Genomic DNA, 24,667 nt, shown 5'->3' with positions numbered 1-24,667 from the left:
GGTCCTCACTGCGGAACATGAAATCCATGGGGAGGAGTCGGATCCAGATCCAACTCCTCCCACCTTACATACACCTAAACCTAACCAACTCCGCCCCCTGATCCCTAAACCCACCCCTAATCCCTAAACCCAACCCTAATCTTACCCATCTCCACCCCTTGGATCGTGATCCGACTCCTCCCCGTGGATCTTATGTTCTGCATTGAGGTGCTACTGGAAAGCTTTGCTACCCTCCCCTTTGCACAGCCAATGAAAAGTAAACTGGTTGAATACAGGAACACTCCGCTCAATGACAAGCGATATCTACGGAAGGTCTGAAGACCGCAACGTAAAAAAATAAATAAATAAATAATAATAATCTAGCATTTCGAGATTAAAGTCGAAACATTTCGAGAATAAAGTCATTACTATAATACAGTATTCCATAGAAGTGTGTGCATTCATAACAGTGTGCATCCACTGGCCAGTTAAAATGAAAAGCTACTAAAATGTGTACAGTAAATTATGTTTGGTGTCATTTGAAGCATTCAGAAATATGGAGCTTGTCACATCAGAAAAATGTATATTGGACAATAGATGGCTATCAGTCCCAAAATTTAAATAACAATCAGTTATCAGGATTGGGTACAATTTCCATATCAGTGCAGTTTTGTGTTTTAGCTCTGGATCCAGGACATGTAAAATAAAATAAAAACTGATATTACAATCTTAAAAGGTGAATTTACAATAGTAAGACTTTTCCAGGCCAGTTTATTTCTAGTTAGTCCTGGTTGAGTGTCAAGTTCGTAGAATAACAATGCTGTACTACATGGTTTAGGGCCACACTCTCCTGTCAGACCAAGCGCTACAAGATGGCAGGCAAAAGACAAAGGGATAGGCTGATAACAAAGGTCGCCGTCATCATTTACAGAAGAACACTAGAGTGACACACAAAGCACTGTGTTGGAACGCTGAGGTAGGATACAGCGAACACATGAAGCTTAAAGAATCTAGTGATGGAGACATTAGCTTGTTATAGCATAAATTGTTTCACTGAACCCCTTTTGACTCTGGCAATGGTTCACGTGGATAAGAAAAAATGGGTTCAGGAACAGATTCCAATGTGAAAAATGCTCTTCAGTAAACCAAGAGATGTACTTTAGCCACTTTCTGTCTGGCTTGGTAGCTGTCAATTCATTCAGGTCTCTTGAAAGACACCACACTGAAAGCAACATCATCACATCCAATCAGAACAGCGTGAGCACTACGCTCTCTCTCTCACTACACAGCTGAAGAGCATTCAACTGAAAACATATACCTTATTCATGATGCTTTTGCAGATGGCATACTTTGGTTTAGCTTGTTAAACTTAAAATGATTTATCGCATGAAGTAATAAGGATGTGAAATGAAGCCATTATCTGCACCTTAATTGATTGCAATGGCCAAATATAACTTTCTTTTTCTTTTCTACAATTTAGAAAATATGCCTTACTACATTTAATTATTTTTATCTTCTGTGGTAATTACTCAACACATGGCCTTTAATACTTTAAAGATAATAAATTTACTGTCTATGGGCGTGTACCATGAGAGCTCGAGCACGCGCAAGAAGGCTCTTGTAAAAATTGGTTGCAATCTGAAACATCACCGATAGAGGCCACTAAAAAATACATATAGCACCTTTAAATACACAAAGAGTAATCTGTGCAGATTTTCACTGGCAAACATTCTTGTTTACAATATAATATTTAGGATCTGCATTTCCATTTTGACATTAATTTTTATATTAAGAATTTAATCAAGCAATAACTATTATGATTTTAACTAAATATTTATTACAAAACTCATATTCATCGTGAGCTAAAAAATTGCACTCTCCTTTTTTAAGCAACTTCTTCATTTGCGTGTCTGTAAAAATGTTGGAAAAAAATATAAACCTAAAGTATAAAATCTGTTCTAAACTTCCCTGCTCCCTCATTTGTCCTATTCAAGTGCACTGTATTTCCAGAGTAAGAAAAGGCATTTTAAATTTGAAGTGAATATCAATTTATTAACTTATTTATAAATACTTAACTGATGTAATATCCATTCCAGACTGTGCCACCAATTGCCAATATAATTGACAATTGATAATATTTAATTACACATTCTTGAAAAATAAATTCTCACCGGAGAATTGTATTACAATTCACAGAAGTGGTTTTGCTCCCAGAACGAAAACAAAAGTAACACAGTTACAATAAAAACAAATAGATTTGCATTGACCAAAGCAAGATCTTTAAACTCATCTGCAGTCAGTAAAACTGACATGTCATTGTTAACTAATGTCATTGATAAAAAAAAAAAAAAGTGGTTCAATGTTCAGCATTCAATAAATACAAATAAATAACAGAGCTGTGACTAAACCTGCATCACAAAAAAAAAAAAAAAAAAAAAAAAAAACTTATGGCATAACAATTTTTTATAATCTACGTATGTATTTTCCTTTATGAAAGTTAAACAATTTTATTAAAATTACTGCCAATTCTCTAATAGGTCTGCAATTAGCAGTGTGACAGCATTGTACATGTTCACTCCAGTGCAAGGAACAGGAATAGCAGCAGTGAAAAACGTCTCAAACAAGAATCAGTCCGGATCCACGACTTCAGTGAAGATGTCATCCAGGAAGAACTGGGACACTTGAACAGGATCCTTATCAGCATCCAAATTGGAGATTGGAGGGCTGTTTTGATCAGAGAACTGAACGATAGAGAATGTAATATTAATGACAACAACTACAGGCTTAATACAATGATTTTAACATAAATCAGAGCATGTACCTGATGATCTGCCGGTGGTTGGGAGGCTGTGGTGGACACTCTAGCTGGGGACGAGGCAAGCGTGTTTGCATCGGTTATTGGTACACGATGAAGGACAATCTTTGGTGAGTATCCTGGAGGCACGGGTGGCTCCTCATCAGCATGCATTTCTAAACCAGGGCTTCTGCTTCCACGCAAAGCCAGAGATACCTTGGGCATCTCATTCCTAAGAGTACAAACATATTTTTGCCATTTAGCTATTAATTGAGTAGTTGTTTTTACTGTGAACAGCACTATTGTAATTTTAACAATTTGAAAAGGATTATAAAAGATACTACGAGTCATGAAATGGAAATAATTCTTACCCTCTAAAAATGGATTTCACAGTGACGGGTGTGCTGTGATGCTTTGGTTGCAGGACACTTTGGAGAGGGAATATTTCCTCTACAGATAACTTCTTTAGCTCTACCCTACACACACCTGAGATCTCTCCTGTGTGTTGCTTTGTTGGAGTACTCATGGATTCCTTCACTTTTGATGTCTGAGCTCGCTGAGGTGTGGTTGGGGCAGCTTCGGCTGTCTTTAGCACATTGGCTTGATCTTTAAGGCGTCTTTCAGGCGATCTTAGTGTCATCTGAAATGTACCTGTTTGAGAGAGATTAATGAATAGTGAGAGAAATTGATTAATTAGAAAGGATAATTAGTAGTACAAAGTATAAGGAGGACAAAGACTAATAATATGGTGTATGATGAAGAATGACTGACTTCTCGCTGGTGATTTTTTAGCTTTTGATGCTGGCAGACTCTCATTTGACTCGTCAATCTTTGGCAAGTCAGAAATAGTGTCTAATTGATGTACCTATAAAACAGATTTTTGCATTGTCATCTACAGTGTAGTTCATATAGGTGTATTTTAAAACAGCCTGTTCACTCCAAAAAGAAGTAATTATTTTGCATGAAGAAAATGTAATTCTACTCTTAGGACCCTCAGCATTTTAAGCCCATGATTAAGTTAATTTTATTCTCCAAATATAAGATTTTTGAATTGACAAATTTTTTGTAAATTATTTTAAAAAATACATTTTGAATAAAGGCAGTACCATAAAATACATAATATAAATAATTTTTTATATTGAATCTAAAAATATCATTGCAAAAAAATCATAAGAGTATACTTTTCATGCAAAAAAATAAAATAAAAAATATAAAATAAAAAAATAAAAAATTATATATATATATATATCTTTAGAATTTTTTGGTAAAACGTGATCTGGGCTATTTTCATGAGTTTTAACCCATACAATTGTACAATTACAATGAACTGCAGTTAAATGCTTCTTAAAATACTATAGCATACTTCATCTGAAATCTCAGGGGGTGTCTCCTCACTGTTTGGCACACTAAGAGCGTGTTCCTCATCCTCATGTACTTTTAGGTCTGTGCTGTTCTGTCCAATCTCTTCAGAAACAGGCGCAAATGCATCTGACAGCAACATGTGTGAAACTCCTTCACACCAGTTCTCTATCTCATCCGAGTCCATTGGCAGCATAATGCTTTTGAGGGACCATTCCTCAGCTTGAGGGTCCAGGGACTGCTGAGGAGTAGCTGAAGAGGTCTGTGTAGAGCCCGGCTGACAGAGGTCGGTTTCTAAAGGATCATCTCTTTTTTTTGACAATTTAGGCTTTGGGCGAAGTGTGCCTTGAGGAATAGATACAAGGTAGATTAGAAGGCATTAGAAGCAAATACATTAAAATCATCTGATCAAATTTTGATAGACACCATTAAAAAAAAAATAAAAAAAAATCAAGATTTAGTTTTTTTTTCTGGATTCATCACTCCCATTGAAAAAGCAAAAATGTTAATTATTTATTACATTTTTAACTTTAACCACTATTTTAGGGGAGTAAGATATGATTCTCATTACATATAAATACATTTTGCATTATATTATTATTTTTACTCAAATATCCATTAGTACTTCTCCTACAAGAAGGTGTTTTCCATTCCACTGACACAGACTGACTTGCTGTTGTCTCCTCCGTTTCAGTATTTGCTGGTCTCTCAATATATGCTGACTTCTCAACCTGTGGAAGTTAGATAGATGCTCAGTAAATAATTAATTTTTCCATATTTTTTTTTTTTATCAGCAACCAAAGACCTGTCAAAACACAACAACATACTTTGACTGAATCTTCTTGAAGACCAACTGATAAGGCCTCTTTGTGAAGGTTGTGCTCTGCAGACTCATCCAATACAGGCACCGAAATATCAGAGAGCAACATATGAGAAAACCCCCCGCACATCGTCTCATGGTCCTCTGAGCCAACAGGCAGCAAGTCAGAACTATGACAGAATGACCAAACCATCAGTGGTTTCATTTTCATTAAACATTTCTGTACATATATCAAAGAATACAGTCACTCATACCATGTAAAAGTCTCAAAACTACATTGTGTTGACTCCATTTTGGGTTCTGAACTGCTTTTAGTTTCTGGGGAATTTAGAGTGGCATCGACCTCTTGCTTTGGCATTAAGGTTGACGGAGGCATGGTTTTTGATTGCTCGCCCCTCTTAGGGGAATCTTCAGCTGTCCTTTTGGGAAATGCCATCTTTGCCAACAACTTGCCTTAAAAGCAGAAAATTCCTCACATTGTTACAGAAACTAAGCAGTATGTTGAGATACATTGATTAAATAGTTTCACCACCTTTGGGTGGTGGGTGACTCCTGGGTGATATTGATGGTCCAACATTTGATGATTGTGACACTGCACCTAACAGGTCTGCAGAATCTGGATCCCTCATCTGTTGTATAGATTTCAAATAGAAGACATCTCATAAATGAATCAGGGGTATAAGGATTTCATTTAAAAATATATTTAATCTAAGTTAATCTTTGTAAATGTAAAGTAGTTGGAAACAAGAATGTACAAGTAAAAACACAGTATCAACCAATACCAATAAATCAATTTAATTCACATAACCAACCTGAGATCTTTCTGCTCCATGAGGGCTTGTCTTTCCAGTTTTCATCCATTCCTTGCTCAGATCATCTTGCATGTCCTCACAGACGGGTATGAATATATCAGTCAGCAGCATGTGTGAAACACCCTCATGTGAATGTGTCTCCTGGTCTTCCTCAGCAGCGAGGACCTGCTGGCTCTCTTCACCCATCTGGAGACTGCTTTGGACAGGACTTCCACTCTCCATGGAAACCGGCACCAATGTATCGGACAACACCACATGGGACACGTCCTTGTGCCCACCCTCTATTTTCAATTCCTCAGGTGATGATACAGTGCTATGATAACAGAGTGTAAAAAAATTAGTTAAGGACTTCACAGATTCAAGGACATTTATAAAGATAGACATGTATTACCATGGTGATGTTTCCACAGTTGTGAATGTGGTCTGCTGCTTTGACTTTGTGACTTCTTCAATGTTTTCTGTGTCCGACTCTTTTGAAATATCAGAAATAACATCTTGCTCAGATCTCTCGCCCAGTTCCACTTTAACACATTCTTCTTTAATCAAAGTTGCTGGAAAAATGATTCGAGTTGTGGCTGGTTCATTAGATCCAATATCAGTTTGCTCCTGTCTTGAGAAATCATCTTTAGTAGATATTGTTGATTTGGGGATTTTAGGCTTCACTTGGATCCTGCCTTAAAAATATAACATTCAAGATACATATAAAATGTAAATGAAATGCATAAATGTAATTATAAGACAAGCGAAATGCATAATATTCAGTAACAGTAAATGTTTTTTATTTATTTATGTATCATTTTTAACTTATTAAAGGTTAAAAAAGGAACTATGAAGGGAAATTAATATCCTTACCTCTTCTTTGTAAAGGCACAGTCCTCCCTTGAGAAACTGATGGTGTCACACTTGATGCCTCTCTGCAAGTATCTGGCTTTTTAGAATTATCTGCCATTTTTTCCTTCTGTGGACAGAAGTACTAATCAACTAATGTGATGTGCTCTAATTACCTTTAAACTTTCAAAATTGACATGAAACAAATTAGGAATTTATTGGACCGTTGTTGTTTGCTAATAGTGATAGGCTCCTGGAGAAAAAGGATTGAAACTTGTTTAAATAAAAATAAAAACACTTACTTCGACATTTACTTGAGACAGTGATCTCGCACTCTCTGGAAGGCATACAGACAAGTCCTCAGGTTTTTGGAGCTCACTGTCATGAGGGATCTCCTTATTAAAAACATTTTCCATTTTTCCTGAGGAGGTATCAGCCAACACACTGTGCACCTGTAAGGAAACACGGTAACACTTTACAAAAAGGTTCATTAGTTAACATTAGTTAACTACATTAGTTAGCATGAACTAATGATGAACAGTGCTTATCCAGCATTTATTAATCTTTAAATAATCTAACATGTGCTGTGAACAGTTTTATTTTTTATTAACTAACATCAACAAAGATTAACAAACACTGTTACAAATGTATTGCTCATGGTTAGTTCATGTTATTTAATACATTAGCTATTGTTAACTAATGAACCTAATTGTAAAGTGTTACTGGAAACACTTATATGAACGACTGATTTAGATACTATAATACAGCAAAACACAGAATGAGTGGTCTTGCTTCAAAAGAGAACAGCCAGTGACTCACTGGGGAGTCAACAACAGAATCCTCATCCATCTGGGGACCTGTTCTGAGACGACTTTCCCACTTTACCTGACTCTCATCTCTCATATCTTCAGAGCCTGTCACAATGGCAGTTGATTTCACACCGTCATGTCCAGGATTGGCTCCCCACTCACGGTCTTCATGGCTTAAGTGGATTTTAGGACTAACTGTTTCCTGTGCAGATGTTTTCTGGTTGGACTCACTCTCAGCTTGTGCAATAGCATGTGTCTGACTGGGTGCACAATCAAACTGGCCATTGTTTGAAGGCCCAACCACACATGGCTTTAGTTTCGGCTTGACCTTTATCTTGCCTTGATGGAGAGATCAGAGAGGACATCACCATCTTGTCTACTTGAATATACCATTTTAAATAATAGTAACTGACAGAAATAAAAGTTGAAAAAAATTAAAATGTCTTACTACTTCTCTGAGTGGCAGCTTTAGTTTCTGGAGATTCTGTCAGGATCTCATCCACCAACTTTGGTAGATCTGTTGGCTTTTACCAAAAGGGAGAACACTTTAATTTCCAAAACTGCAACAAAATATAAAATCACTCAACAAAAATTATGGTAACAAAAGGGACTACTGCATCATACCATGGCAGAATTACAGGAGAGCATCTCAGGTGGACAATTTAAAAAGTTCACATCATCACAACGGTTTTCCTGTGAGGATATCAATTGTGTACTTGCATCTTCTGCAGCATCCTTTGAAAGAGGAACCAGGGAATCATCCAGCACCTTGTGAGAAACACTTTTACATGGTGTATTGGTCTCTTCCGACTCCATATGCAGAGATGCACTACAAAACAAGGTCATCAAGGATGAAACGAATGGATGATCGAGGATTTCTTTACCGAGTTGAATTAAATCTGGACTGGAAGGGAAATGCACCTGGAAGCCTCTAATGTGCAGGAAAGAGACTGTGAACTGCCTGTTATCAGTGAGGATGTCTGGACTTGTGCTGGCTGCAGTTCATAAGTGGGCATATCCTGCTGGCCACAGTCAGCCTCATGGAACAGCTGAGAGGTTGGAATCTCATATAGAGTCAAAATAAAGGTGGGCTCCTCTGATGGGTTATCTGTGACAAGGAAAGAAAGACAATAAGATAAGCACTTATACAATAAGACTATAGCATATAACACCGATCAAAAGTTTTGGGTAAGTGAGATACATTTTGTTTAATAAGTTAATATTATTATCATTCAGCAAGGATTTATTAAACTGATCAAGTGACCTCATTTTAATTTTAACGTAGAATCTTATTTCATTTTAAGTGGTTTAATCCTTTTTTATTTTTACTTATCTTTTAATGTTTTTTATATCTTATGAAAATGTTTTAATAATTGCTATTTTTTTTTATAAATTTCTTTGAGTTACCACTATGTATGAAGTAAACTTGCCTTGCCAAATAAATCCACAAGAGAACTTAAATTAATTCAAATTTAACACACACTTTAAATTGTAATCACTTCATAGAACATATTTTAGTAATCTTTATATTATACAGTGTATTTACAGTCTGCTAATATTTCTTGCTCATGTATTCATTTCAACTTTACCAGTTGCACCCGTTTCCACTCCAGCTGAACCTAGGATTTCAGATGTTGCATTTCCATCGAGAGAGGCAATGCAATCCTGCCAGAAAACATTAATTAGTTAAAAGGTGATCACTTCAATCAGTGAACGCAGAATACACAAGGTGTAATGTTTGTCAGGACTCAGGACGCATTACCTCATGAGCTTCTGATTGCTCTTCTGTGCCATCTTGCTTTTCTGAATCCTGCTCGTCTGGTATTTGAATGTTTTCAGCTGCAGACTCACTAAACAGCATCCTTAAACAGCGTATTATCATTAATTGAATAATATTATATAAATTCTACATAAAAGCTACAAACACACTACATACGTGTCCATATCACACATGTTACTTGTATAATCATGTGGAGGATCATAAAAAGATGAAACCGGACTGTCTGCCTCAAATGGTGCTGATGAAGCATCGCTGAGAACTGGATCTATGAGAAACGAATGATGAAATTACTCAATTATTTGTGTGTAACCATGAAGGCGGGTTCCTTCTTAGTCAGTTTTAGGTTTTAACATGGAGTTTTAATATGTGGACTAAATATTGTTGTAAAGAATGAGCATCTACACGGTCCCTTTATTAAATCAAATCTAATAAATATATTAATTCTTTACAGAAAAAATACTGTTAAAATTTAAAAACCCACCATTTTGTCCTTCGTTTCCTTTACCAGTGCTGTCCACAGAAACATCTGGGGCTGCAGTTTGTATTGAGCCAAGTACCAAGACAGGAGACCTTAGATCCTCATCCCGTTTAGGTTCCTGCAAATCCACCTGAGATACCACAAGCGTATCCTCTCTGGAGACTCTCTTTATGTCATAATCCAAATCACAGTGCTGGACTTTAACTGAGCTCTGATGTTCTGGCTTCTCAGCAGGATCTAAATGATGTCATGTCTCAATCATTTGCAATAACACTCAACTTCACAGCAACATTCTCAATCTGAACAACATAAGTCTCACCTTCATTGGGCTCGGAGTTCTGTTGAGGGTTGATCATGACCCGAGATGCCAATTCTAGGTTTGATGTGTGCTTAGTAAGCTGAATGTGTTTCTCTGGAGCGAAACTATCTTGAGTACAAACTGAGGAACCATCAGAGAACAAGCTGTACAGATGACACCACAAAGCCAAGACATTTTTAAAGACACTCTGGACAAACTCAATTGGAATCATTCATTTGTTTAATTGCCAGTGCGCACCTGACTGGAACAATCCTCTTCCCCTCTGTCTGAGGTTCCTCAATCATGGTGTCTGTGACAGCAGACTCACTAGCCTCCGAATCAGTTTGAATTTGAACTTTATTCTCAGAAATCTGAGATCCAGACTTTTCAAGCTTTGTTCCTCTTTCATTCACATCTGTAAAAGTCATTCGTTTGTACTTTTTATTTTTCGTTGCTGCAAGTTAAGCACTTAATTTAGGGGTTTGAAGTTAAATGTTGCACCTTTGTCTGATGGCATGGTGTCAGGAACCTGAGGCTTCTCAGGGAAAGATGAATCTTCATTGTCCTCAGTCTTACTAGGTCTTGGAGAAGTTGCTTATTTAAAGAAGCGATACAGAGACAAGAAAGAAAGAAAGAAGGAAAGAAAGAAGGAAAGAAGGAAAGATTATATACAGTACAGCAATGAAACAACTGAACATAACAAAGGGCAATAATGTTTTTAATCTCACCAGCTGACGGCAGATCATCTGCTGTAGTTCTGGCATTATCCTGAACATTCAAGAAGATAAAATTCACAGCAAGTCAGATATTGTGTGTTTGGCTTCACACACTAAAGTCACTCACTCCTGAGACAGATTTCCTCACCGGAACATCCCAAGGGCCATTTTCTTCTGGAGTAACGCTACATGTGCCGTCTTCCTCAGAAAGGCATTCATTCACGGCAATCTTCACTTGGACTTCCTCAGGACTGCTACACTGCAGCTGTGTGGAGTCACGGTTAAAAGACGCTGTATCTGGATTTGGAAAAGAACACAATACACACGTTCAGTACAGAAAACCAAATACAGTGCTACCGGGACAGGCAACTGGATGGTTTTCTTAGCTCATGGATTATATACATCTGAAACTCACTTTCTCTAAACTCTGTTTGCACATTGAGAGGTCTGTGGAAAGTCTTGGCTGCCCGGCTTAGACAGGGTGTTGGCTTAATAAACCTCCTTTTTTCGGAGAGGTTTTGTTGGGAAGAAATGGAGGCAGTGTCAGCTTCTTTCATTTTTGGTTCTTGAGAGATGCTCTCTTCTAGAGTAACGATAGAAGAGCCCTGTTCCTCAAGACCATCTGTATGCTCTCCCACCTGCAATCCACATCAACAGTCACTCTTAGCTGATTACTGCTGGTTTACTCTACAACACACAAAACAAACTCCTCAAGTACTGACATGATCGCCTCTGGAGGCCGTTGATTCCTCTGCAGCGGTTTGTGCTCGGATCCCTAGGTAGCGCTCCACTACTTCATGAGACACAACGGGACTTTTCGGTAATGTCTGACCTTGAGGAGATATCAAAAAGAAGCGTTCCAACCATTTCAACTGTTATGTGTTGCACTCCAACAAAAAAAGGTCATGTTTGGTATTAGATAAAGACATCAAAAACAGACTTGGTAATATCATCTATTTGCATTCAAATACACTACAGTTCAAAAGTCTGGAATCACTAAGATTAAAATAATAATAATAATAATAATAAAGGCTGAAAAAAAAAAGTCAAATAAAGGCTGTTCTTTTGAAATTTCTATTAATCAAAGAATCCGGTTTCCCCCTGTTTTTAACACTGATATTAATCAGCATATCAAAATGATTTGAGAAGGATCATGTGACACTGAAGACAGGAGTAATGACTGCAGTAAATTCAGCTTTGCCATCACAGGAATACATTATATTTTAAAATATATGAAAAAAAAAAAAAAAACAATACATAAATGGTAATAAGTAAGACAAACAAGTACAAATTTCTACGAGACACACAGTAAGTGCTCAGGTTGTTTAATTGGTCTTATTTCAAAAACATGAATATCAAAAGTAAACTTACCATTTTCTTCAGATGAAGCCAAAAGCTCTGAATGATGCAAATTGCAACACTAAAAAAGAAAAAGTAATTTGTCTTCAGTATAAAGGTGTATTATATAAAATTAAATGAGTAGTGTAATAGTTTAAGTCTTTTTGTTGGTCACGTTATGTTCAAACCCTGAATATAATGTGATTTGGATATTAAAAAAAAAGTAGATAATATAATATCCAACATCAAAATACTGTAAAACAAGAATATTTATGATTTTATTAATGTACAATGCACTAGAAAATCAAAGATCTATACATATAAAGATCATAGTTATAAACATTATCCTCTGAGGTTTTAAAGCATTACAGATCACAAAAAAGGTTAATATGTTGCGAGCAAAAATGCATTGAGTGATTATTGGCGTCATGTAAATGCAAGCCAAGCAGATTCACATCATGCTACACAAGTAAATAGTCTCTCATTTTTCTTTAATTACTGTAGGAATGCATTACTGATAATCAATGCAAATAATGGAATAACACCACAAGTTATTTGTTTTACCTCCTCCATGTCTTTAGAGTCTTGGATGACTGCTTGAAAAGGCATGGCAGTGCTGCTCATGTCTTCTGGTGATGTATCTGACCCAGTCTGACACTGCTCCATCCTTTCTCCTTCTGAAGTGGTCTGAAGCGGATGAGCGCTTAATGAAATCTCTAGACTGAGTCTCTCCCTGACACATGAGGTAATTGATGAAGATTTGTAATTAGAAAACTGTTGAAAGAAAATCCCAAACTCCAGTCTTGTCAAAATATAATAATTTTGCATACCCTTGACTCCCTTCAGCACAGAGGCCTGCTGTCGAGACTTCACTACCAGCATCTGAAACAGCCAGATTGCGCTTCACCTTTCCCGCTCTTACCTGGCGTCCAGGAGAATGTAGTGGGCTCTGAGAGGACTGTGGCTGCCCTTGGCTTTCAGGTGAGCAGTGTGCATCTTTAAGCCTGTGAAGTGATTATATACATATAAATGGTAATTCAAGAGATCACTGTGTAACTCAAGTGATGTGCAGAAAGAATGAACCATTTACCTTGGAGGAGTTCTCTCCAGAACAACTACTGGCTGTTTCTCAGCAAGACAGATGATGTTGAACTATAAGAATCAAATAATGTTTCAGGATTATCCACATTAATGATCAATTCCAGTGATCACTAAAGAAAATAATGCATGCCCTTGTGTTAGTAACTTTAACTGGTGTCTGCCTTTATACTAGATCTTTTTTTGGCAGAGCAGAATTTGTTTAACGTCAAAAATCTGGTTTGTTTGCTAGATGTAACGGCAGTTTCATACTGTTCTGTGTGGTAAATAAATCCATCTGCTTTGGGCTGTTCCCGGAATTATCCACACATTGAATTTGGCACAAGTTTTATGCCGGATGGCCTTCTTGACTTAACAACTCAGCACTGAGAGTGCACTTACTCATGCAACACCAGTGCTAGGACACACACACACACACACTCTCTCTCTTACAAATAAAGAGATATAAGATATTTTGAGCAACATCTGTGTTTTTTTGTCCATACAATGGACGTCAATGGTCATCCAAACCAATTGGTTTCCAACATTATTCAAAATATGTTCTTTGGGGTTTTACAGAAGAAAGAATGTCATACAGTTTTTGGAATGAGATTTATTTATTTTTTAGTGAACTATCCCTTTGAAACATCGTTTAATACCGTGTGGTCCGATCCACCTTATTTTTCAATGTGGAAGTAAGCTATTTTCTGTGAATGTCCAAGACTGATTCATAAGCTGCTACAGGTAAATAATGAGAAGAATAACATAGTGCAGTAAACGGTAAAACTGTTTGTGCTACAGACCAGTGAGTTAATTTAGACGATACATTAAAATAATATGGAAAGTAATACTAGTTTGCAATATCAAGCAACATAACAAGATACAAAAAAAAACAAACAAAAAAAAGCAGATGACAGCGGAAGCCAGAAAAATTACATTTTTAAATGGTGTGCCGCTAAACGTGAACATTAAGGTGGTAAACAAACCAATACATACCTCTTGTGAAAAGAGACTAGCAGGTGTGGAATCAAACTCGAAAATGCGAAAACATACCTCATTCTCAGCTTCTTTGCAGCTTTCATCTTGAGGTTCTTCTACCGTATCTTTACTCTCTACGGTTGCTTTTGGCACAGACCCTTTTTTGGCTTTTCTTTTTGCCAAAATGGGCAAAGGCCTCTTTGAGCGTTTGGAAGAGCTTTGTGAAATGTCCTCCTGAGTTGTGCTCTCAAGACTGAGCTTCTCCCTGACACATTATGAGACAAGTGATGAAGATTTGCAATTAGACAACTGTAGATTTTGGGAAGATAATTTTGCATACCCTTGATCCTCTTCAGCATCGGCGGCTGCTGTCGAGACTTCAGTACCATCAGCTCCCAGCTCAGATCTAGTACACTCTGTGTAAAACATAAAAAAACTGATTAATTTCTCCAGGCAAATGTAATTTTGTAGACTGTACATTAACATGAAAAAAAAAAATCCTTAACCTTCCTTTGACGTTTTGCTCTTTTTAGTCTTCCGTTTTCCTTTTGTGGCTTCCTCTTCCTTTGCACACTCTTTGGAGCGTTTGCGTTTTTTAGTTGGGACGGGAGACACCTCATTGCGCTCCTCATTCACTGCATAAGCTTCTCCGTCAGTAGGTTCTTCATTCGGTACTGTCAAGAATACAAAGAGTATTTTATATATGTACACTACCAGGGACGTGCACAGACATTTTGAGGGACAGAGGCTCAATTTTTTTTTAAACAAAAATGTATATATATATATATATAACACAACTCTGACTTTTTATGAATTAAATGTAAAAACTATGGTCTCCTTAGTATTCACTAGGTTTATAGAGCAGCAAAGAAAACCATGCCACAATGTGCATGTTTTCTATGCTACTAGTTTAAATAAAGTATATATTTGATACACCTGATGGTGACATGGACTTAGTTTCACATTTGAGGACTGTATCATCATCATCAAAGACTCTTGATGTATATAAGTCATTAACTTTAATTAGAAGAATTTTAGGCCATAAAAAGTCACAAAACGTCTGGATTTTCCATACAAGGTCATAAATTACATTTAGCCACATCTTAAATTGATATGCTCATTCATTCATTATCGCGATATAATTTTTCTCAAGTAAATTATATAAAGTTTGAGTCAATATCGTCATCCGACTGAATACTTTTATCGAGTTTGATAAATGTTTGAGCGCCAAAAGCGGAACAAAACTCATTTGAACCGAGGGCGCCTCACGGACTGTTTATCCGGTCGGCTCAAAATCCAAGCAGAGCAGCGAGAGTTCACTAGACACGTGTACTCTGATCGGTGCTTCAGAGAGGGAGCCCTTCAGAACTCCTGACCTGATATTTAGATACACAATTCAATAAATATATCTGTTTGACAGGGAAGCCGTGCGCAAACAGGAATATATATATTTTTTCAAAAATAAAAACGCACCCCAGAAAAAAAGGGCACTCTTTCCAGGAATAAAAAGGGGAGGTGCTTAAAGCCCCCTTTGATGTCTATGCGTGCACGTGCCTGTACACTACAGTTCAAAAGTTTCGGATAAGATTTAAAAAAAAAAAAAAAAAATCAGCAGGGACACATTAAATTGATCATAAAAGACATTTATAATGGTACAAAATTTCTATTTAGAATAAAAGCTGTTAAGAAAAAAAAAGGTTTTCACAAAAATATCAACCAGTACAACTGTATACATTGATAAAAAAAAAAAAAAGTTTGTTCTCGGCAAATTAGAATGATTTCTGAAGGGTCAAGTGACACTGAAGAATATTTTTAGTATATTTCCACAAGGCTTCACAGTTAACACACTGACTAAAAGCCGTTTTGCTTTTGGGGGGTCTATAACATAAGCTCGGTAAAGTCAAAGTATGGAAAGAAAAAAAAAACCTTCACCTTTCTTTGACGTTTTGCTCTTTTTAGTCATCCGTTTTCCTTTTGTGGCTTCCTCTTCCTTCGCACATCCTTTGGAGCGTTTGCGTTTTTTGGTTGGGACGGGAGACACCTCATTGTGCTCCTCATTCACTGCGTAACCTTCTCCATCAGTAGGTCCTTCATTCCGTACTGTCAAGATTACAAAGAGTATTTTAAATATGTACACTACAGTTCAAAAGCTTGGAGCAAGACTTCACATTTTTTTGTCAGCAAGGACGCATTAAATTGATCCCAAAAGACATTTATAAATGCTACACAATTTCCATTTATAATAAATGCTATTATTTCGGGGAGAAAAAAATAAGTATCTAGGTTTCCACAAAAATATGAAGCAGTAGAACTGTATTTATTATACATAGATAGTAATGAAAAATGTTTCTTCTCGGCAAAATAGAATGATTTCTGAAGGGTCAAGTGACAATGAAGAATATTTGTAGTATATTTCCACAAGGCTTCACAGTTAACACACTGACTAAAAGCCGTTTTGATTTCAGGGGGTCTTTAACGTAAGCTCAGTAAAGTCAAAGTAACAAACAGAAACCTTTAAGTTTTTTTTTGTTGTTCTTTTTCTGGCATTTTTCTTTGGCATCTCTTTTATCTTCCTGCTGCTCCTGGTCACTCTTTTTTGATTGTTTGCGTTTCTTTTTTGGCACAGGCACACATGACTGATCTTCATTGTCTGCGTTCACAGAGCTTCCATCCACTTCAACTGAGCCTTTGCCTGAAATTATATATAGATTGAAGTGTCATCAAGTCGTATATTTATACAGAGAATGAGAATTATTATGTTCAGACACCATAAGGTACTTGGAGCATACTGCACTACAAATGACAGACAGCATGGCCAAATCTGAATTGCAATTATGTCCCATCACATATAACGTTTTTGCAATAAACAGTGTGAAACCTTTTTTCGATGTCTTGTTTTTCTTCCTTGGCTTGCATGTTTTCTCACATGACAAAACTTTTGGCTTAGTGTTTTTGGTGCGTTTACGTTTCTTGCTTGTGCTTGACGGCACATCAGCTTCATTCACATTACAGCCATCCTGGTTTTCCTTTTCTAAATCAAAACAGACACTGTCCACACTGCACAGTTCATCATCATTAATGGAGTCTTCAACCTCAAGCGGTTTGGCTTTTTTACCACCTGGTTAAAGAGAAGGTGTTTAGAGTAAATAAAATAAACCTTCTGACACACAAACACACAAATAGAGTATGGTACAGTGGAATCCAAAGACCTGAAACCACCACTCCTGGGCACAATACCTTTTCCTTTCTTTTCTTTACTGGATTTCACAACCAGTTTAATGGATTTGCCTTTTTGTTTGTCTTTAGCCAAGATCCTCTTCAGCAGGAAACTGAAAAACTCGCTATCAAATGGCCGCTTGTTTCCTAAATAATTTAAATGTCAGACCAAGGTAGATTTTTAACAACACTATACGCTGATTTCACACAGCCGCCATTTTGAAATTGAAAGCGCGGATCCGGTGGGAAGAACCCCAGAAGTATAGATGGACAATGGACTGCCAACCTGAAGCTGCTGCCGCAATTTACACTATTGGATGTTAATATCCAACATAGGATATGTATATAGTTCGTTCCTGCTTATTTTACGTTCTGAATTATATATAAAAAATGGTTTTATTTATAAATTAATTTCACTGTATATAGTCTAAAATTTGAAAGAAATGTATGTACATTTTTAGAATAACTAATTTCTACATTAACCCCTTAACGCCTGAATTTATATAGCTGTATATAAAAAAATGTTTTATGTGTGTTTTTGCCTTTAAGTAGATGGTAAATAATGTTGAGATTATCAATTTCACTTTTGCACAACAAATAAATCGAAATTTTGGTATGTTGCAAATCTGCAACAGCGGCCATAATGGTCAATTTGGGAAGCTGCAAATCTGCAACAGCGGGCATAATAGTCAATTTGGTATGTTGCAAATGTTCCTGACCAGAGTAACCCTCGTGCGTAAACAGGAAATAAGTCTGTCACTTTGCGGTCCCACTAGAAACAAGTGCTTGTCGAAGGTCCTAGGTCCATAGCGAATATGCACTAACCGGCACTGGGGGAATGCAGACGTCATCTCGGCTGGTTGACTGAGTCAAACGGTTTGTGGCATATTTGTGACAGTGGGCGTTAAGGGGTTAAAAACAAAAATACGGTATCGCATTCGCAACTCTCCTATGATTAAAGGTGACACGTCAGGTTTTCTTCCCACCGGAGCCATTTCAAAATGGCGGCTGCGTGAAATCAGCGTATAGACAGACAGACAGCGAGATAGACAGATATCGTGTGATTTCTAGATGCATTTAAGTAAAAAGTACAAAATACTCACTAAACGCATTATCCACTCGCCATGCATTCGCTTTCTCCTCCTTCTTAAATTTATTCTATCAAAAACAGAATGACAAAAACACACCAACAGATAAATTCTCAAAGGTATTACATTTATACACAGGATAATGTCCGTGAGATGAGGATATTTGTTGTGATTAGGGCTGGTACCTTAATGTCTGTTCTGCTACGGTGAGTCAACAGCTGAGCCATCATGGAGAAATCTGTTCCCACCATACTGATGGCCAAATAAAACATATCTGTCTCTGAAACACACATTACAATTTTAAGATGCTCTCAAAGGGGTTCTTCACATAAGTGAATGCACCAATAAAGTATTGATAATTTAGCATTAAACCTACATTCGTGCTTGACATGAGCGAACAGCAACTCATGTTCCTGCACAATCATAAGCCAACATTTAGTATTCATACCTCTGACAGACCAGTTCTTCACATAGTTATTTTTCCTGAAACTCGCGTATGTTGTAGAAGAGCCTCGCTCAAACAGCGGATTTGCATTCTCAACAATTGTATCAGACGTCCTCTGAACACGCACTGTCAAACTGAACACAATCAATCTGTAATTACTAACAATTATGCATTATATATGATGAAACATATGGGGGACTTCACGTGTTATGGACATGCTAAACATGAACATGTAAAGTAAAATCGTCTCTATTAATAAGGATTGGCTGGACTGTACATCGAAGAAGCAGTAGGGGAATTGAAAGTCAGCAATTTCACTTTCAGCAAACAAACTAACAACAATCAATTCAAAATTATTTCTAGTAGTTACACTTTAATTTCAGGTGTCTTAATTACAGTGTACATTTTATCACCAAGTAACATCAATTAACAACTTGTACTTACGGATCAGGACTTGGTTTAAGGTTACGGTTAAGTTGCATGTAGTTATGTATAATTTACTGTTATTACTATTATAGTAATAACAGTAAATTATACATAACTACATGCAACTTAACCGTAACCTTAAACCAAGTCCTGATCCGTAAGTACAAGTTGTTAATACAAGTTAAGTACATGTAATGTGTAACAAGACACTAAATTAAAGTGTCACCAGCTCCCTTATCAGGGACTGGATTGTATGGATTCTTTCAGACCACCATACCTTTCTTCATCTAAAATCAGTGAGCCATCCTCTGCCACCCTGACTTTTGGAACCAGCATATTGTCATCAGCATCATCATCATCATCATTGTCCTCATCTGCTTCTGCTATATTTTTCAGCACACTGAGACACAAAACACTGACATTATCTTGAAAGACATTAATCGAGACAACATGCAAATTAAAACAAAATATTTAGAAACAACAAAACAGGTTTCATTTCACTTACACGGGAGACGATGAAGCAACGGGTTGTGCTTGAGTCTCCTCTGTGGAAAGGGAGGAGCTGTTCCTGTAATGAAGAGACAACCAATGACACAGAAAGCATTTGAGATGTAAACAAATACAATAATATGAATATATCCACCATACCCGCACCTTTCAGCATTTTAATATCCAAGTTACCCTGATCATACATAGCACACAAGCAGAAAGAAAGCAAAATGATGTATTATTTTCGGGCAAACTTACGTCATAGGATTTGACTCTGGCAGGTAATAAATGAAGTCAGCTAAGGACATTTTGTCACGATCCAGCTCAATACAGTGCTCTTGCTTATGCCGTCTACTCTTCTTCTCCTTTGAGTTGCCAAAAAAGAAAAGTTTGCATATAATAATTAAATATTTTCATTTGTACTTTCTTCAGAGTTTTTGATTGCTTTTGATAGATTTCTAGTTTTCTAACTGTTGTGAAAAGCTTAAATGTGACATTTCTTCGGGCTAAATGCATTTAATTGATTTAATATTGACTTTACCGTTCTTTCTTTCCTCTTCTCCAGCTTCATCAGTTCTTTCAATTTGAGGGCTCTCAAGACCCGCTGCTTGTCTGAGGACATTTTGTTCCTGAGGGGAGAGTCTGGTCCATCAACACGTGACAGCTTCACACACGGTGAGAGTGTGCATGAAGCTGGAGTGGTTCCTTCTTGGAGCCCAAAATCTTCATTGGGGATTTTTTTAGGGGTTTGGTGGGGCTCTTGTTGAGACGGTGGAGATGATGGAGATTCTGGACAGCCAGAGGTGGATGGAAGACATGGTGAGGATGGAGGGCAGTTGGCCTCTGCAGTGGCATCGGAGTTTTGAGAATCGTCTCTGCTGATAGCAACTGGGACGGGTGACTGAGGAAAGGCTGCCTGGACAGAAGATGATGTCTTAGTCCCCGATAGAAGGGAAGCAGTCTTTCCAGTAGATGAAGGAGGAGCAGAGCGGACTTTGGGTCTGGCCAGGTTTGGTGTGGCAGATAATCTACTTCTCCTCTGAAGTGCTGTAGTTGCAGGTGTGTTGGCGCTAGATGGCGCTCCATCATTACTGTCAATGAAAAAAAAAACTTTGAATCTCAAGTTTGATCAAATCAGACTTGAGCAGAGCTGCAATTTAACTACAGTTTAGTGTAATTTAGGCAGTCATGTTAATTCAAATAAGACACAACCGAAGAGGCAAAAAAAAAAAAAAAACCCTCTTCCACATATTTACATTATTGTGCTTGGCTGACAGTTGTCTGTTTTTTCCCCCATTCAAAGTAGCTAGCTAATAAATACCTGAAATCACAAAGTTCACATTCATATGCAGCACCAACGCAATAGTTAAAAAAAAAATAGCAAGATAAATCTAGATTATGATAAGGAAAATAGAAAGATGAGTCAAGAATTATGATAAAACAGAAAAAAACAGAACACAGAAGAACACGAATTGTGAGAAAAACTAATTTAATAGTAAGCATCAGACAGTGCTATTTCATAACTATATATTCTTATGGTACTAATTAATATTTTTCAGCTTTTTTATCTTTATTTTTTATTTCAGTTTAGTTTTAGTACTTTTAATTCAATTTAAACTTACTTTGGTAGTCAAGGCAACATTTTCATTTAATATTTTTATTTTAAATCAACAGAAGCTATTTTTAATGGACCGAGTCAACAATATCAAGACTGACATCAGACAGCACAATATCCATGCAATAAAAGTCCTGCTGTATTGTTTAAATCATTCTGGATTCTGTACAGGTATTATTTAACTAAAATGCCTTAAGCTGCTCGCTTAACCCTCAAAACTCCACTGTAACATTGCTAGTTTAACCAATTAAATAAAAGCCTTTTTTTTAAATATTCACTACATAACAATCGTTTTAATCACTAAACAGGAGCAGCACAGTTTAAGCAGGCAAAAATACACAACATTATTACTTTTGAATGGTAGATACCGGTATGCAATGATTTGTTAAATTTAACCCTCTAGGTCCTGGAGGTGTTCCGACATGCTGTTTGAAGCTAGAAGATTGTGCAAATTCACCCCAACATATGTGTATATATATATTTTTTATAACAAGACTTCCTTAAAATGGTTTGAAAAATTTTTTTTATATATATATATATATGGGTGTTTCTCTAACTATGGTACTTTTCTTGTCCCTGGATGAAATAATACAATCTAAAAAACATTTTTTCTTTTTGTCACATTTACTCCACCCTAGGGGGAAATTTATCATGGCTCAATCATTCATTTTATTATATAATATGGCGTTTTATGCATGATTTTTACTGTTTTCCCCCTGTCCATAAGCCCGACTTTGTACCTTCTTCAACCTTGCTTAATTCTAAATTAAAAATTTAAATAATGTAGATTTTAAGTATAAATTATAAAATAATGTCTATTTCAATTATACATATTATGTATTGCAATATTTATTCACATTTTCGTATATTTTTCATAAGTAGAACCCTAGTCCATTGGGTTCACTGTCATTTCCACCACACTGTACAAAATAGAATCATGGGATCATTGTTTTAGGTTTGTATTAATAACCATAGCAATAGAAACTCCACAGTGAACACACGGCTGGGTGAAAGGGTGACCTCTTTATGGGGTAATGAAAAGAAGAAAAAAACACAGTAAATATGACTAAAACTGAGAATATGTTTATTGGCTGTCATTTCCAAACGGCTCATATTTCACGTGGACGTAAAAAATAACTGGATAAAATTAATTTAATAATGTGTAATTGTGTATATTTAATGCTAACTGTAAAACTAATATTAACAGACTAACAAAGCATGATATTTTAGAGGGAAAGGGGGAAATGTCACAGTGTTCATTGTGGTGGTGGCAAAGACAGGTTGTGGTGGTCTGGTGGAAATGACATTTTTATAAAATTATATATATTTGTAAATTCTCTGGATGCTTTCAGGGGTGTGCTGCTTACGTGTTAAGTGATGCTTTCTCTGAGGGAGAGCCGGGGACATGTCCATCTCCTGTCGCCACAGCAGACTCTCTCACGTCCAGCTGAGACTGTGGAGGTAACGGTGTTTGCTGGGTGTCGTCAACAGCTGTGGACTTTTGGGAACTCTTGTCCTCTGCAACTGGCGCCACACCTCGACCCCCTGGCCTGACATTAGGCTTAATACTAATTCTTGATCTTCGCATCCTCGTCAGATCACTGTGGTAAGATCAAGTCATGTATACGGTTGCGTCACACTCACGTCCATAAAGATGATGTGTCACGTGACTGAGTTCAAGTTGCCCTCAGTTGCACCAGGACAAACGATTATTTACATGAGATTAAAACCGTATCATGTGGTCAAGACTGACTGATCTTATCGATATGATGTTGGCCATCTCTTGCGTGGCTGCTAGTTAAGTTGTGTTAATATAATTGGTCAATACTGCCTAATTCATGTATTTCTAAACCGTGGTCTTATAGTTTGCTCACTGAGTAAATTATGAATACCAACATTTGTTGAGATTAAAAATATATAAGAGGGGCAACTCTGAATTGTTAAAAAAATGTAAATCTTAGATTGGCCACATTATGCTCGACGGACGCCTCAGATTCCCGCATGCCTCAGTGTGGTGTCCACACTCATTTCCTAATGCCTGCTCACAGACATAGTGCTAGCTGAATTGCCAGCGATAACACGGTAAATGTGTAATGACAACAAAAAAGCAACACGCCTTACTTCAGTTCAAATCACAGTGTAACCCTGTCAATGTGATTGCCGCGGTTAAAATGGTAAAATGCCGTTTCTGCCGGTTGCATGGTTCCCCTGCAGTAACTTTCCTTGCGCACCGGCCGGTCTGGCCACCACCACGCCACTCGACTCCTCTCATCCAGCGAAAGGCATTGTGGGTCTTTGTAGTTTTACCATTACTCTCTTTGGCTCTTTTCGTTCACTAAAAAACTACATTACCCAGCAGTTTCAGAGAGTCAGCTGTGACTAATAGTAGTACACATGGCTCTGGTAGTACACACGTGGAGAGCACTATGACTGAAGGCATGTCATTGAGAACATTAATTTATGAAATTTAAACAATAATGTAAGCCCATTTTAAAAAACACTGTAACATCTAAAGCATGTTACAGTGTTTCTTCCTTATTCTTATGATGTAGGCTACTTAACATTATTCTCTCAAGAGATCATCTCAAGAGATCATCACCAGCATTTTGGAATTACTCTTACTACTTCATCAGTTTGAAGTATGTGCACATTATGAAATACCTAAAGTGTGCTTGCTAATCATGGTAGTGCTAGTATGTGATATTGTATCAAATATCAAAGGGGTCCTATAATGACCATTTCACAATATGTAAAATAAGTCTCTGATGTTCCTACATGTGAAGTTTTAGCTCAAAACACCCCACAGATATTTTTTTATAGTAGCCTATATTAAAATTGTCACTTTTTGGGGGTGAGCAAAAACCGCCACCGTTTTTGTGTTTCCCTTTAAATGCAATGAGCAGCTGCTGCTCCCAGCACAGAGGATGGAGCTTCAAGAGCAGCTCCGATTACCTCACACAGACATCAACTGAAAATTTCAAAACCTTTTATGTTTAAAGCACAGTCAAAGATGGAGAGACTCAACAAGAAGTGACAAGATATAGAATGCAAGAGGACATCTCTGAATAGTTAGTTGATGAATTTATGTAGCTGATGTGGAGTTAACTATCTTGTAGTCATTGATTAGCATTTTCTGTCATGATATAGGCTTGCTTGAGATGTGCTTCTTCTCGCCTGAAATGTAACGTTAGTCAAGAGTAGGCGGCTGCAGTGAGAGGAGGAGTGAAAAAGCACAGGCAAGCCAGAAAGGAGGCTTGTTTGAGATGAGCAAAATCTCATCTCAAAAAATGGGGGGGGGGGGGGGGTGGGTTATGTTATCACA

At 37.1% G+C, this 24,667-nt stretch overlaps 1 protein-coding gene across 4 annotated transcripts; it reads right to left on the bottom strand.

Moving 5' to 3' along the window:
- Positions 1 to 1,994: 1,994 nt before the first annotated feature.
- On the bottom strand, positions 1,995 to 23,617 carry bdp1 (BDP1 general transcription factor IIIB subunit). Of its 4 annotated transcripts, none has more exons than XM_089130152.1 (47): positions 22,713 to 23,617; positions 20,272 to 20,821; positions 19,989 to 20,095; positions 19,747 to 19,809; positions 19,519 to 19,641; positions 18,819 to 18,949; positions 18,556 to 18,650; positions 18,386 to 18,440; positions 17,304 to 17,429; positions 16,945 to 17,184; positions 16,579 to 16,758; positions 15,999 to 16,166; positions 14,573 to 14,740; positions 14,407 to 14,482; positions 14,142 to 14,331; positions 13,102 to 13,163; positions 12,842 to 13,015; positions 12,576 to 12,744; positions 12,045 to 12,093; positions 11,396 to 11,505; positions 11,089 to 11,311; positions 10,822 to 10,970; positions 10,686 to 10,725; positions 10,459 to 10,551; positions 10,216 to 10,372; positions 9,979 to 10,121; positions 9,663 to 9,896; positions 9,338 to 9,446; positions 9,164 to 9,263; positions 8,991 to 9,066; positions 8,323 to 8,509; positions 8,026 to 8,230; positions 7,850 to 7,925; positions 7,478 to 7,740; positions 6,895 to 7,044; positions 6,617 to 6,722; positions 6,156 to 6,438; positions 5,765 to 6,077; positions 5,485 to 5,581; positions 5,207 to 5,405; positions 4,960 to 5,122; positions 4,758 to 4,863; positions 4,137 to 4,477; positions 3,545 to 3,638; positions 3,145 to 3,424; positions 2,801 to 3,005; positions 1,995 to 2,720 (listed from the first exon to the last, which is right to left on the bottom strand). In XM_089130152.1, the coding sequence occupies exons 1-47, from the start codon at positions 22,931 to 22,933 to the stop codon at positions 2,607 to 2,609; spliced, it is 7,563 nt and encodes a 2,520-aa protein (XP_088986278.1). In that variant the 5' UTR covers positions 22,934 to 23,617; the 3' UTR covers positions 1,995 to 2,606. The 4 variants fall into 4 exon arrangements, with proteins under 4 accessions (XP_088986278.1, XP_088986280.1, XP_088986279.1 ...); XM_089130154.1 differs by having other exon boundaries at positions 4,803 to 4,863; XM_089130153.1 differs by having other exon boundaries at positions 1,996 to 2,720; positions 4,767 to 4,863.
- Positions 23,618 to 24,667: the final 1,050 nt, after the last annotated feature.

This window comes from Pimephales promelas, chromosome 4 (genome assembly GCF_988280905.1).
Source record: "Pimephales promelas chromosome 4, fPimPro1.hap1.1, whole genome shotgun sequence".
In the NCBI taxonomy this organism is placed as follows: Eukaryota; Metazoa; Chordata; class Actinopteri; order Cypriniformes; family Leuciscidae; genus Pimephales; species Pimephales promelas.
The sequence above is the reverse complement of the archived record's forward strand: the minus strand, read 5'-3'. Positions and strand labels throughout refer to the sequence as shown.

Excerpts from the sequence above, each read along its gene's own strand:
- bdp1 (XM_089130152.1), bottom strand. The coding sequence starts at position 22,933 with ATGCGAAGATCAAGAATTAGTATTAAGCCTAATGTCAGGCCAGGGGGT. Across the intron at positions 10,122-10,215 it reads AAGAGGATTGTTCCAGTCAG|CTTGTTCTCTGATGGTTCCT; the intron begins GTGCGCACTGGC and ends TCATCTGTACAG. Across the intron at positions 7,045-7,477 it reads ATATGAGAGATGAGAGTCAG|GTGCACAGTGTGTTGGCTGA; the intron begins GTAAAGTGGGAA and ends GTTTCCTTACAG.